At 33.1% G+C, this 15,000-nt stretch overlaps 3 protein-coding genes across 3 annotated transcripts in view; 2 read left to right on the forward strand and 1 right to left on the reverse strand.

Annotated features, from left to right (window-relative positions):
• Window positions 1-2,087: 2,087 nt before the first annotated feature.
• Window positions 2,088-5,094, forward strand: HELRODRAFT_87686 (hypothetical protein; the record flags this gene model as incomplete). The annotated part of the gene is made up of 8 exons (XM_009029509.1): window positions 2,088-2,219; window positions 2,457-2,578; window positions 2,744-2,880; window positions 3,180-3,334; window positions 3,604-3,707; window positions 3,892-3,982; window positions 4,308-4,516; window positions 4,674-5,094. 8 exons carry the CDS (start codon window positions 2,088-2,090, stop codon window positions 5,092-5,094), a joined length of 1,371 nt encoding a protein of 456 aa, XP_009027757.1.
• Window positions 5,095-8,023: 2,929 nt separating this feature from the next.
• HELRODRAFT_87696 (hypothetical protein) lies at window positions 8,024-8,825 on the reverse strand (the record flags this gene model as incomplete). The annotated part of the gene is made up of 4 exons (XM_009029512.1): window positions 8,024-8,108; window positions 8,209-8,342; window positions 8,408-8,522; window positions 8,698-8,825. Coding segments are annotated over 4 exons (462 nt in total), but the record flags the coding sequence as incomplete, so codon positions are not given.
• A 1,178-nt stretch (window positions 8,826-10,003) lies between these two features.
• Window positions 10,004-15,000, forward strand: part of HELRODRAFT_193811 (hypothetical protein) — a gene marked incomplete at its 5' end in the record, with an annotated part of 6,562 nt that continues 1,565 nt past the window's right edge. Inside the window, 15 exons of the mRNA XM_009029533.1 lie at window positions 10,004-10,064; window positions 10,282-10,415; window positions 10,571-10,683; window positions 10,849-10,948; window positions 11,140-11,226; window positions 11,685-11,815; window positions 12,220-12,314; window positions 12,430-12,475; window positions 12,849-12,897; window positions 13,302-13,374; window positions 13,466-13,569; window positions 13,726-13,840; window positions 14,066-14,289; window positions 14,453-14,626; window positions 14,729-14,938. Of these exons, the coding sequence (XP_009027781.1) occupies window positions 10,004-10,064; window positions 10,282-10,415; window positions 10,571-10,683; window positions 10,849-10,948; window positions 11,140-11,226; window positions 11,685-11,815; window positions 12,220-12,314; window positions 12,430-12,475; window positions 12,849-12,897; window positions 13,302-13,374; window positions 13,466-13,569; window positions 13,726-13,840; window positions 14,066-14,289; window positions 14,453-14,626; window positions 14,729-14,938 (1,716 nt within the window). The remainder of the gene's footprint in view (window positions 10,065-10,281; window positions 10,416-10,570; window positions 10,684-10,848; window positions 10,949-11,139; window positions 11,227-11,684; window positions 11,816-12,219; window positions 12,315-12,429; window positions 12,476-12,848; window positions 12,898-13,301; window positions 13,375-13,465; window positions 13,570-13,725; window positions 13,841-14,065; window positions 14,290-14,452; window positions 14,627-14,728; window positions 14,939-15,000) is intronic.

Genomic DNA, 15,000 nt, shown 5'->3' on the forward strand with positions numbered 1-15,000 from the left:
AGTATATGTATTATAACATCATATGAATATATTTATATATACATACACAAATATAAATTTTGTCTTAAATATATGATATATATAGTAATGGTACTTCATATGGCCCTTTACTATACACATAACATAAATAACACGACCTATATACTTTAAATTTATGTAAATGCACATGTACACACACACACTCACATATATATATATATATATATATATATATATATATATATATATTGTACATAATTTTAACACAGGTAATGGCTATATGATTTGGTAATGGTTATGTTAAGCATTTATACTGTGTCATGTTTGTAACAAAAGGGTAAAAATTGCCATTTCATTACAATTGTATTATTTTGATGAAGTTATAAACTGTGTTAGTGTTTTTAATGTAACGTTTTGGTTAATGTTATGTTTACTAACAGTGTATGCCCTACAACTACACTATGTTTTGAAGCATGACTGATGTGCTCTGATGATGCCTAAATCTATTTTTAGGCTTCACTTTATGTTGTCTTCTTAAGATTGATTTTTATAAAAACATTTGTAACCAAAAATTTTTAAGTTTTTGAACAAAAGTTAATAAAAACTTGGAAAAATTTGAGTTCAAAATATGCTTTCTTATATAAAGCGCTACAAAAGCATAAAAATTTATGACATCTGCCGATCAGTTGAGTTAACAAAAACAAAATAAAGATTATGACGGCCTGAAGACGGTAGGTTGCTTGTTTTTTTTTCTTGTAAGTTTCCATTTAATTTACCGCTTAACATTTTTTGTTCGCTTCTCGACTCAATTCATTTATTTATTTGCATTTATTAGAGTTTTAAATAATTTGCCAAGGTTTATACATTGCTTATTTTATTTAATTTTGCTTCAGGTTGGTTTATCCAGGTTTTTTAATTCAAGCAAGATGGCTTCTGCGTCTTACATTTTTTTTCAAAATATTTTTCAATTTTAAATAGCTGATATTTTTTTATTTGCAGAATTTTGTAATGTTATGGTTGTTGTACTAGCTTCAAATAAAATTAGTGACTGGGGAATCAAAAAAGAAGATTTAAATTTTGCAACAGGGGAGAGCAGAGGAGTGTCTTGTTTCTTTGGCAACATCCATCATCTTCAAGGCTTTTACCTGCCATCAGTGCAATACTTTCAACAAATTTTTGCCCTCTCATTTCGAATCTTCCATTTTGTTAAATTTTATCAGTTGGATTCAACAAATAGCTTAGCTATTTATTTCATTTGCACCAGTTGATAAATCAATTAGTAGTCAACTCAGCAACTAAGAAAAATCTATCTACCTAAGACTTCTTATTCCTCAAAATTATAAATGTGATATAGAGGTAGTGATGATAAAATGAAGAGAATGTAGGTGGAATCTTATTTGAGCACTTGCATCGTTTCATGGTTTTGCATGTGCAGAAAATCTCCAATCTGATCATCCGATGACATTCCTGTAGTCTACTTGGCCAGTAGTTTGGAGAAGTTGCAAATAAAGTGCTTTAAAATTTGTGTAGTCATCAAATAAGCTATCAGTTTATATAAAAAAAAGTTGTAATAACAGTTCTGAAGATATAACCAAACATCTTAAGTTCTTTTGCTCGGCAGCATTACCAAGAAAAAGTTTATTAATTTAATCAATGATGGCAAAAAAAGATGAAGAAGAGCTTCCTATATCAATCTTGCTTGAAGAAGATTTGAAGATTGAAAAGCCTCCAACAGCCATGAGGAAGAAGAAGCGCTTACGAGGGACATGCATCAAGTCATTCCCTGGTATGCATGTATATGAGTATATGTGTATGTACATGTATGCTCAGTTTCTTCTGTGTATGATTTGTTTCTTACATGTTAGTCTGCATTGTGGAATTTGTCCAACAAACTCTTTTTATTATATGGTGTACAAAATAATAATGTATTAAAACCAAATCGTTAATATGGAATATAACTCTAAATAACTCAAATGTTTATGCTTGTGTATAATATATAATAAACATCTCATCAGAGTAATTACTGATTTAAGATATACAAACTAGTGACTTGTTAATATCTCTTCCTATTTAATGAAATGTTATTACTTCACGTTTGTAATCACAACATGCTGCACCTATCCTCTTGTTCACCATGTACAGAAGTGTATGAGCCAACAGGTGAGATTTTGGGTACTGGCTCATTTGGGAGTGTGCAAACTTATAGAAGTATCAAGGACCATAAGGAGTTTGCTGTTAAGGTTGTATCATCTACCTTGTTTATCTTATTTTTAAATTTTTTCAAATTATTTTTAAATTCCATCATTTTTTTTTAATTTTAATTCATTTTTTGGAGTATTTTTTTAAAGAATAACTTTCAAAATTCAAGTAATAGTTTCTTTTTTGTTATTACTTTTATCTACTTTAACTGTAATATTCTGTAGGTTATATTACATTTGTTAAACTTCATATACAAGACTGAAAATTTGTGAAACTAGATTGTCGAAAAGAAATCATCGAAGACAAGGAAGAAAGTTTTGAAGGAGATAGAATTGTTTCACCATTGCAGAGGACATCCGAACATTCTTCAGATGATTGAGTACTTTGAGGAAGCAGATGTGTCAGGGGTGTAAGTTTATTATGGATTTATTATAGATTCACTCTACGTTTATTATTTATTTTTTTCGTCTTTTTTTAATAAGATGATTAACTGCTCTCAATTGTATGTGCCAAATGAACAAAATTCAGCAGCATCGTCAATTTATTTTATATGTACGCCGTACAGATTCTACCTGGTGTTTGAGAAGATGGAAGGGGGAACCCTGCTAAGTACCATTGGCAAGAGAGGTCACCTGACTGAACAAGAGGCAAGCCTGGTCATCAGGGATGTCGCCAACGCCATCTCACACCTACATAAGAAAGGTTTTAGTGGTTTTTTTAATGTTTTTCCTTCTTGCTATTTGTGATTTTTTTTATCGTTTTGATCATTTTAATTTTATTTTGTTATGCTTGCTACATCGTAAGAACAAAGTCTCTTCAACATGCACATTCACTATTACTTTGAAGTTATTGAGTTGGGTATTTGTGTGACGGTTGCAGAATTTCAGTGCAGAATATTACAATAAAGATGATGGTTGGATAGAAATGGATGATAAATTGATAAATGAAATCTGTCCAAACCTATTTAATACACTCAAATGGTACTGGTGCTTTCCCGCCAGGAATAGCTCATCGAGACTTGAAGCCGGAGAACATACTCTGTGCCCTGCCGAATCAGCTGACACCAGTCAAGTTATGTGACTTTGACCTTGGCAATGACATTCACATCAATAGCAAAAGGACCTCCCCCATCACCACGCCTGTTTTGCAGTCTCCGGTATGTGTTAGCTCTGCCTGCGTGTGTGCGCGCGTGTGTGATTTTTTTTTGTATGCAAGAGTGTAAATGTTACTATCAGTATCACTGTATTTGCGCTATATAAATCAACGCATTGTATGCTTTAGTGAATGATGATACATGGAAATTTATTAGAGTTTAAATTAAACCTACCTAGGACCAGACACTTTTAAACGTTTTGCTATTTTGAAATTGTTTCAATCCTTTTTCTCTTTATATCATTCATCTTAAGTTTTGTTTTCCCCACTTAGGTTGGCTCGGTGGAGTTCATGGCTCCGGAAGTTGTGGATGTGTGGCAGGATGTTGCCAACTCCTACAACAAGAGATGTGACTTGTGGAGTCTTGGAATTATCTTGTTCGTTTTTTTTCTCTGTACATTAATTTGTACGTCGGTATGTATGTTGTAATAGTTTGTTTAGTTTTACCCAGGTCGCATCAAATTTGTGTAGCACTTCGTGCGTCGGTCAATGGATTGTTCAAACATTTGTTATGATTTAGTGCTGTTATGTTTCAATTTCCACATCATCATATCACACCAGGTACATACTTCTGTGTGGTTATGTACCTTTCTATGCAAACTGTGGGGACAGTTGCGGGTGGGAGAACGGAGGAGCATGCACTGCCTGCCAGGTGGTTCTGTGGGTTGATTGGCTGGTTGACTGGTTCATTGATTGATCGATTCGCTGATTAATTGATTGATTGTTTGATTAATTGATTAATTAATTAATTAATTGATTGATTAATTGATTGATTAATTGATTGATAGGTCGAATGTAGATTGTACAGGTTGCTTAAATTGAGATACGTGTTAAAAATATGTTGATAAATACAAACAAATGGTTCATGTTTTTAGAAGTTTTTTTTGCGTGTATGCATTTATATTCTAATCATTGATTTAATAAGTAACTTACGCACACAATAACATCCCTTATTTCTCTTCCCCATTCCATTCCAGGATATCCTGTTTGACAACATCCAACTGGGCATCTACGACTTCCCTGAGAAGGAATGGTCCAGCATTTCAATGAGTGCCAAGGATCTGATCAGTCACCTTCTCGTCAGAAATCCAGCCGAGAGGTACAGTACAGAGGAGGTACTTCAGCATCCGTGGATCACTACAGATGGGGAGGAGCTCCCTCTTGCTACCCCTGATGTCCTTAAAAAGTTTGTGCCTCTTTTTTCTTTTTTAGTTAATTTGGTGATATGGTTTTGTCAGTTTGTTGTTTTTATACCTTGTGTGATGAGTTTTATAATGATGGATGGTATGCTAATATACCATATAGTTTAACTTTTAATCTTCGCAACAACAAACCTCCCTTAGGACAAACAGCGTTCGGGAACTGCAAGTATTCACTGAGAATGCCAACGCGGCGAACCGAAAAATTCAACAGGAACTCTCCAGGAGTGTTAGCAAATCTTCAGGACTGACTCTGCTGACTCATCCTGCCTGTAGAAAGTCAGGTAGGTTGGAAGACGATGAGAGAAGAAGGTCACTTAGTAGTCTGCATAATTTTGATCTTGATGACGACTCCGACATTGACTGTGGCTTAGTTATGAGTTCGCCCCCTCGGAACGCCATCACCATTCCACCTAGGAACAATACGTTTCAGGGAATCACCAGATCAGGGAAGAACCGTTCGAGATATGGCAACCACGAAGGTGGGTACGGCGATGGCCTGCAGATCGAGTCATTCTCTGATTCCGGTAAGGATTATCTTCCTTTAATGAATTTTTATTATTGATCGTTATTTTTACAAAACTTCGTGAAATAATTTTGATTTAACATTGTTAATGAATTACATTTGCGTGAATTATATTTTCACAGTCAAGGCAGAAACACCAAAGTTCTCACTGGCTTCGGAGCGAGTGCTGGGCGCAGGTGTGGATGGCGCGTATCACCAACAAGATGACGATGAGGAGGAGGGCGACCTTGATAGGAATAGGTTGTTATCAGGTGGAGGTGAGAGTATTGGTAATGATAGTGGCTTCTGTGGGGGGCCATATGACGTCACAAAGTTACTGACCAGTGATGAGTCTGTTAATGATTGGTGGAGGAAAAATTACTACCATAGTAGATTGTCATTTTAGTGTGGCTGGACGTGGTCTTGATGACGTAATCTATGGATGGTGGTGATAATGATGATGATGTGATCTGATGATGATGATGTTGGCGATGTTATATACATACTTCAGTAAGTGGTGTTGCTTGCAAGTCATTCGTTGTTCATTGCATCATAAATTGTTTCTACACTTTTGGCTGTAAAAAATTTTGTTAACAAAATTTTCATTATTTGAATGCTGGAGCCAATGAATTCGTTTAAAGTTATTAAATTATACGAGTTAGATTATTTATTTGGTAATTTGTTTACATTTTTTTCACATATTAAGCAGAGATGCTGAAGAGATGTTAAAGTAAACGAAGTTGTGTTTAGTTATGAAAGAGTTAATTAAATAAGTTATTAAACGGTAGTAGTCATTTGTTCATGCCTCTTATTTATTTATTTTATTTCTTTCTTTTTTTTATATTTTTTTAAACTAATTCTTTTATTTATTTAAAATTAACAAGGATATTTTAGACTTTCGTTCAAGTGTGTTTTATCTTTATCTTCTTACTACTTGATTTATACCTTCCTAACTTTAAGAAAAAAAAATTTAGCGTTAGACCAACTGATGTTATGGCCATTTTATCAACGTACCTTGGCGTTGAAATTGAATTTTATGCTGTTTTTAAAATCAAATTATCAAGTAGATATTTATTAATTTTAAATTGTACGATACGAAATATTGACTGTGTTAGCCGACCTCTTGGACTTAATTGAGAGGCGCTCTTCACGGATTGATCAGTCATGTAGTCTGTACTGTTGGTCTTTATACGGGCAAATTATTTGCTCGACATTAGTTAAAATGTCACTAATGATTTTGTAGTATTATTAATATATTCTTATTATTTATTTATTCAACTTTAATAGTGTGTTTTCAAAGCATCAATGACAGTCTCGAAGAAATATTTTTCAAATTCACTTTCATGCATTGCACGTATTTTTTCCTCCTTATTTTGTTGTCACACAAACTTGTACACTTATCAATCAATCAATCGATCGATAGATCATCATCAGTTGAATAGTTAAGAGTTAGTTATTTATGTATAATATTTGGCGCACCATAGTTTTTTTTAGTTTATAGCTTGTCTATCTCTATTATTAAATATTTAATTCAATGATCTAGTATTCAATAGGAATACAATTGTAAGACGCACACTCGCTTTACATATCTTAATATCTTTTGATTTAATGCAGTACCTGTGTTAGATAAGACGTCTACCATTTAAATAACTCAATACTTAGGCGTATAGTGTCAAGTTTCCTCAAATTTTTTATACGGTCGCAATTTTTACTGTCTAACCTAAGTTAGTATTATTAAGGAAGTTTTTCAATGAACCATGGCTTGAACGCACTGTATCGATATTACTCTATCCCCATTTTTAACCGTTGTTTTCATTGGTATTAAACGCATTTTAATGACTTTGTAATACTGTAGCGATGAATTTTTGATTGATGAAGATATTTAGTTGATCGTTTCTACGGCTCTGATATTATATCATTAGTAGACAATGTCCATTAAATATTTAAATTTTCTATTAAAAATTTTGCAGTACAAATTATTTTGTGCCTTTTAAATTGATCAATCACGATACTTCCTTTTCTATCTGTCCTCATTTAATACCTGACGTTTGCTGTTTGCATAGGTCTGGAAACTCGGTTTCCATATCTGTATAGCCGTCCGTCATTATTATGATGCACTATCATTACTACAAACCAACTATTTATATTTATATAATACTTCTTGGAAATTTGCGAGTTCCTCTTTGACGAATTGACTTGGAGTGCATTCATCAATTTTTCGTACTGTATTGTATTATTCGAGTATATATCTATGTGTGTACAAATTGCGAGCATACGCATGAGATGAGTGTACGTACGTGTGCAGTGTGCACATCAAATGCGTTCGTGTGAACATTTTTAGAAATGTAAAGTTGAATGGTAATGTAGACGATCCTTTTGAAAAGTTGATATTGCACGTAGGTTAAACTCATTTACACAGCAAACTTTATACATCATATGATATAATAGCTTCCTAAAGTAACAAACACATTGTTGCATTTTATGGAATGTTTTATATATTGGTGCTTTTACCGTGAGGCAATTTATCCTTACTGGTAGGTGTGTCATTTTTTCCAGATTTAAAACATTTACTTCAATTAAATGACATTCTATCACGTATAAATCAATTTAACAGTCATAAATTGCATGAATATTTACATAAAGTGACTATTAAATGATACAAACAGTTCTTGGCTTTTTTCGAATAGAAAATAGAAATAATTTTTTAAGAATAACTTCAAAAAAACTTTTTATTCATAAAAATGTATCTCAATATAAGATCAGTTTTCTTCACTGCTGTCATCATCTTCCTTTTCATTGTTCTCACTTTTAGCAAATCCAAATATGGAATTGGAAGTTTGATTGCCATTGCTTGGCTTGCCATATATAACACCTTTAACAAAGTGATAAAAATTTGATTTGCCTTCAAAAAATTTTTTAAAAATAAAAAAGATAATTATAAAATATTCTATTTTCAACATACTCAAGAAATGTCATCAGAGAGTACAATTTAACAACCTGATTTTGATAGATGGTTTTCTAAAACACCTGTAGTGAAGTCATCTGTGTTGCCCAAATCGTCAAACCCGATTAACCTAGTAATGTCATTTTTAAATGGTTAGCATTTTAAGTCATTTCTTGAATGTTCATAATGATGTTATCACATTATATAGATTGAACACAACTGGAACGTACCTGTCAACTACCACACCTTTCTTGAAGCACAAGACTGTAGGTAGGACATATACTTTTAATTTTGTGACAAAAAACTTGGCTTTTTCAGCATTTATTTTAATGAAACGACTTTCAAAATGTTTCTGTGCCAGGTTCTGCATAAAAAATGCATATTTTTTCTTAGATGTATACAACATGGAAACTAAATTGAGAAATTCACTTTTAAATGACCATCCATGATGGCACACCTCCTGAAATCTGGATGGAAGAAGTGAACTATGCATCTTTCTTCTGCTATTGTTGTATCCAAGAACTGTTTTTCTTCGAGTATTTCACTAAAAAATGATTGTTATATATATATATATTATATAAAAAATATGTAATACAATTTTAAAAATTGACGATTGATTTAGTAATTAGTTGGGCAAGAAAAACGAATTGATCGCCTTCTTCAGGCATGTTTCATGCAGTGTCATTTTAATTCAGGATTTTAGAGAAGCAACAGCATACTTGTAATCTCCATGCTGGCTTTGCTTCATCTCGTTAAGTCTCTCAGTTGCTTTCTTGAATTCGGCCATGCGAGCTTCTCTGATGTGTGCTGGAATGTTGAGATCATCGTCTTCTAATTCGTCTAACAGTTTCTAAAATTTGTAAAACAAAAAACAATTAAATAGTTATTAAAAAATCTTTGAAAAATGAATTATAAATACTTCTTCGGCCAGCAATTTGTCATCTAAGATCTCTACAGCTTCTGCGGAGGTCGTCGCCATGATTACTCAATGTTTTAATTAGGAACTTGGTTTCACTTTTAGGCTTATGATGCAGTCAATTTAGGAGTCGGGCTATTTAACACTCTTGGCTTACTTACAAAATTGCATGGGTTTTAAGTAACAAACTAATATTTTTAAAACAATAAAATTTAATCGAATTATGTAATTTGAAATGATTTTTAAATGAAAATATTGCTTTTTGTTTCGAAAACACGGTGGCTAACCTACCGCTCAACAAAACCATAGTTTGGCTTACTTACGAAATTTATTGTTTGATTGGTTAGTTAAATGATTGATTGATTGTATTGTTCGTTGATTTGATTCAGCGGTTGATTGATTGATTCATTTGTTGATTGACTGGCTAATTGAAAGTACCGTATCAAACATATCTTATTGAACTAAGTAGTATCATAATAAGATTAAAGATACTTTTTCAAAAATTTTGAAAATTCTCAATTTGATTTCATTGCGATATCGACGATGATGATTGTGACTGACTAATTATAAAACATCAAATAAAACTTATAAAATAGGATGGGTAATTCGTTGCGAAAGCATTGAAGGAAAGAACGTCACATTTACGGTAGTTACTTAACTGCATAGCCGGTATAAAGGTTTTATTCGATTCCTATCAAATAAATTTTACCAAAAATCATATGCCCGTACTGCACGTATATCCATGGTTAAAACCCATGCAATTTCCTAAGTAAGCCAAAAAGCCAACAATCCAAACAAAGTCAAATAGCCCGACTCGTCAACTTGTACAAAAAAAAACTCAATGAAAAAACTTTTTGAAAACTGTTTTCTATTAATTTTTTTGCTCATTTTTTAGCAGAAATTGTTTTTCAAATAATTATTTAGACTATATATATAGAATACATGTGTTACATCTTATGAATATAATACATCTTTATTTTTAAAATTTAACATACGTTCAAACATCAATCCATTCTAGATAGGGTCTTTTAGGTTCCATAATTTTTTGTTAGATTTGATCATCTAAGAACAAGATAAACTCGGATAAAATAGTTTTATATTACTTAAAGATGGCGAGAAATTTAGTAAAGTCTATGAACATGGATATTTGTGCAGACTGCGGCCAATCCGGTAAGTTAAATTTCGTAAACTTATCATTTTAAGTTTAATTCTTTGTTGGGCTGCTGTGTGATTTTTAAAAATTAAAGTTTCTTCAATCAACCAACCAAATTAAATTAATAGATCACTTCTCTGTTCTAAATCTATCAACTCTCATAGATGTCTGTTGGAATTTTTTAGTTTAATAATTCTTTCATTTAAAATATCAATTCATTCGTTTCATCTGTAGATCCTGGCTGGGTCTCTGTGAACAGAGGAGTGTTGATATGTGATGGTTGCTGTAGTGTTCATCTGAGTTTAGGCAGGCATGTTTCACAGATCAAATCTTTAAAAAAGGGCTCTTGGTGTCCATCACAGTTATCTGTTCGTTTTTATTTCATCCTATTTGCAGTGCTTCAATTTCTAAAATACTAAAATTTTTATAAACTAAAATACAGAAAAGTATTTCCATTCACAGACAAATTAACATTGACTTGATTCAATTATTTATTCTCTATTCTATTTTCTATTTCTGTTAGATGGTGCATCAGTTAATAAACAGTGGAGCAAACAATATATGGGAGTACACACTGGTTGATCCCACACAAAACAGGACTGCAAGGAAGAAACCAACTGCCAAAGATCCTATCCAGTTTTTAATTATTTTTCTTTCATTTTTTTTTTCTGAACGGTTTTATAGTTCTATTATTGTTTTGTTTTATTAATTTGTTTGTTATTTATTTGTTCATTCATTCATTCATCTATTAATGTTCAATCATTTATAACTGTTTATTCATTTGTCACCCCTGGTTTAAAGTCCAACAAAGGCAGACTACATAAGGGCCAAATATCAATTCCTAACATTTGTCAACAAGCCAAAAGAATCTGAAGGCATAAGCATAGATGACATAAGCAAAGTAGGCAAACCCATGTCAATTGTTGACATAAAAATTCCCTACAAATTTTTTCTAAAAATGTAAATGTTTAAAAGAAATTTTATATGATAAAATCTTTTTTAATTGTTTAATTTAAAATGTTAAATAATCTCAATGACATCAATCAATGATATTATTCTCATGCTATCACGTTGCATTACATCATGTAACAGCAATTACATTCAAGTGTAAGAACAAATAACTTGGAGACCTCACTAAGACTGCTGGCCTCTGGAGCTGATCCTAATTTCATTCATCCAGTTAGTGAATTTTTTCTTACTATCATAGGTATTTATTATTATTGTTATTATTACTACTACTACTACTACTAGTAGTAGTAGTAATAGTAGTAGCAGCAGCAGTAGTAGTAGTAGCAGTGGTAGTAGTAGTAGTAGTAGTAGTGATAGTATTCATGTTATTATTTGTAGTTTCTACAGTACCATTTCCCATAAAATGTTCTATTCTCAGTTTAATTATGGGACAAAATTTATTTCTATTTCAGAATTTATTCTCATTCTTATTGAGCATTTTAATACATTTTTTTACACTATTTCATGATCATTTAAATTTTAAAATTATTATTTAAACTGTCAAGATTATTCATTCACTTTTTAGGATTAATATTTTTTAGTACATTTTTTAATATTAAACAATTAATACTCACTAATTTAATAAGTACTGGTTCACTAATTAATTTCTGGGGTCATATTGAAATTAGGAAAAAGGGACGAGCGTGCTTCATGTGGCTGCCTACTCGAACCAACTGTCACAGGCCGAACTGCTCCTCATCTATGGTGCCGACCCAGCCGTTCTTGACAACCATGGCAAGACACCTCTGGATTTAGCTAGGTCAGTATTTTTTGTGACGATGATGATGATGGTGTGGATGGTATTGATGATGATGTGGATGGTCCTGATGATGTGGATTGTGTTGATGATGATGCGGATGGTGTTGATGATAATAGTTATGTTGATGATAATAATGATCATAATATGTTGATCATGATGATGGTGATAGCGATGATGGTGCCAAAAATGTTGATATGAGACAAGACACCACAGAAAATTGTTGCAACAACAAAAATAATAAGGATTCAGATGGTGACGTTTTCACCATTGCATTCACTCACGTCATCAATGTCAAACAAGCCTCACATCACCATAACATCACATAAGAGTGATGGTTCCATGACACTACATAATAACTGGCGACGTCTTAATGGGTTTCCATGAACACCTAACCACACACACAGATCCAATGGATTTCAAGATCTGGCAGACAGATTAGTTGAATGTCAGTATGAATTAACCGATGGTCTGGCATTTTATCTGTGCAAGAGAAAACCTGGTCTGTTGATGATGAGTTGATTAATTATTTGGTTAATTAACTTTTTTGCTTCTTCTTCTTTGTAAAATTTAAGAATTAAAAGTTAAAGTTGTTCCATTCAAATACTTTTAATCAGACCATAAAATGGGGCAGCATTTCATAAATCTGGAAGTATCAGATGGGTTAGTTTGTTGTGTGTGTGTGTGCGTACGTGCGTGCGTGTGCGCATGTGTGAATGATGTGTATTGGATAGTTAACCCTGTGAATGTATGTGTTTGTCTATTTATTATTTTGCTTGCATCTGTGCAGTACTTATTTCATTGTAGTTTAGATTGTAATTATAATGATTTATACTCACTCTCTCACTCTCTCTCTCTCTCTCTCTCTCTCTCTCTCTCTCTCTCTTTCTATCTCTTCCTCTCTCTTCCTTTCTCACTCTCTTTGTATTTGTACAATTGTGCTTATTTTTTGTGCCCTGGGAAAACGTTATTATTAACACAGCCAATTAAAAATAATGTAATCACCATTATTAATGAATATAACTTCCATTGACAGTTTAGAATCCTCTGAATTAGCCAAAGGAGCAAAGAAAAAGCTACAAGCTGTTAGCCATTTCAATTTGTATTCACTCAATTTAAATGATAACAATCATTATTTAATGTACTGTTTGGGTATAATTTTATTTTCACCTGAAACTAACTCGTGTTAAAAATTTGTTTAAAATGTTCTTTGTTTATCATTTGTTAATCTTCTAATCAAATCTTCTCTACCTGTGTCAATCGGTTATCCAATCATATTATTGGTTATGTCGAATTTATATGTCAAACATGAATACAATTACACAGCAACTTCTCACCAATGAAATAATTGGCCTTTTATTTATATCAACCAGCCATCCAGTTAAAACGTTTTTTTTAATTTTTTTTACGTCTAACTTCTATCCAATCAAATCACCTCAGTCTAACTGTTATCCAATCAAATCATTGCATTTTTGCTTCTGCTAAACAGCTGTCCAATCATTTGTTTGAAGAACTGGCAATGGATGTTTATGATGAAGTTGACAGGAGAGAAAATGTAGAGAGTTAGTGCTCTCTTAATCTGTTCTATACGTAACGTTTTATACGTTACTATTTTCATCGTTAATTTTTTAATTTATGTTAATTTATTCACAGTTTGGTTACAGTCTCAGCCACCCTCACCCAACACGGGGGTCAGTGAGAAACAAGTTGTCCCATTCCTACCCGCCAATCCGGAATTTTCCGCCACTAGGAATCAAGTTTGTTTCATTTTGTTTCTCTTCACTTGAGGTTTGCCGTTGTTGTTGTAATGTCGTAGCTGTTGTTGGTGTCATTGTGTTGTTAGTGTCATTGTGTTGTTGTTGTCGTTGTTGTTGTTATATGTTGCTGTTACTTTACCCTTTTTTGTACCACAGGGTCGACAAAAACTTGCCAAGTTCAACAAGCGGGAGTTTGCCACTTTGATTGTCGACATTTTGAACGATGCCAAACGTAGATACGTTGGTGTCCTTTCTCCTGTTGACGGGAAAAGTAGGGATGGACTGATTTTTATATATTTACAAATATTGTGTGTACATATACACCATATGCTCTGTGTTGAATGTGAAATAGTTACAGTTTGTTTATTTGTTTGTATTCTTTTTTTGATTAATGTTTTATGTTATTTGTATCATTATATTATTTCTAAGGTAAATGATGGAAATGCTCTTCGAAAACTCTTCGCTTTCAAGTTTACACCTTTTTTCTTACTTTCAGATGACAAGCAGCTGCTGAACATGACGTCTACATCCAACAACACCAGCAACGACATACAGAACAGCAACAAACAACAGCAGCAACCGTCATCAACAAAGCAGGGTGGTGGGGGTGGTGATCCCATCTACGACCAGGTCTACACAGAAGGGGATTATGCCATCATTGGGGAGGGTTTATGTGCACAGATCGAAAATATGTCCATGTCTAACTCTGCTTTTGATAAGGTCGGTAACTTTTGTCTGTATCAGGGCAATTTAATAATCATATTTTTGCTGTTTTGGTAAAAAAAACATTTTACACAATTTTTTTCAATCATTAGATTGAAGTTTCACTCTGAAGCGATAATAGCAGAATGAAAAAATTGTGCTCTAATACTAACACATGCAGGCCAACCAGTCATCCTCATCATCGAAGTCCAATTCATCATCAGACGAGGCGGCCATCTTGAAACGATCGCTGATCGAGTCACAACAACAATGTCAACAACTTGTTCACGAGCTTGAAAACTCTAGAGCCAGATATCGACAGTTGGAGGAGGAGGTCGTTGTCTTGAGAACTACTGTAAGTTCTTGCAGATGATGTGGTGTTCGATGGGGCTTTTGTTGCTATTCGTTGCCGGCAACAAATAACCATTTCAAACTTCTTCATTAACTTATTTTAAAGATTGAAAAACTTCGCCACGAGAATCAAGTCTACCGTTCTTTCGCCAACTCCGTCGAATCTCCGACAACAACTTCATCAGCGATGGCCATCGGCGGATCAAACGTTCACCAACAACAACAGCAACATCAGCAACAACTACATCAATTACAACAACATCCCAGGTGGACCTGCATGGAAAGATCTGAAGTACAAAGGCAGCTTAATTTTAAGGTGCTTGGCTACATGTGGTTTTTGTTGATTTGCTTTTTGTGGTCATTGACTTGTCATTTCTT

This window comes from Helobdella robusta (assembly GCF_000326865.2).
Source record: "Helobdella robusta unplaced genomic scaffold HELROscaffold_60, whole genome shotgun sequence".
Lineage (NCBI taxonomy): Eukaryota > Metazoa > Annelida > Clitellata > Rhynchobdellida > Glossiphoniidae > Helobdella > Helobdella robusta.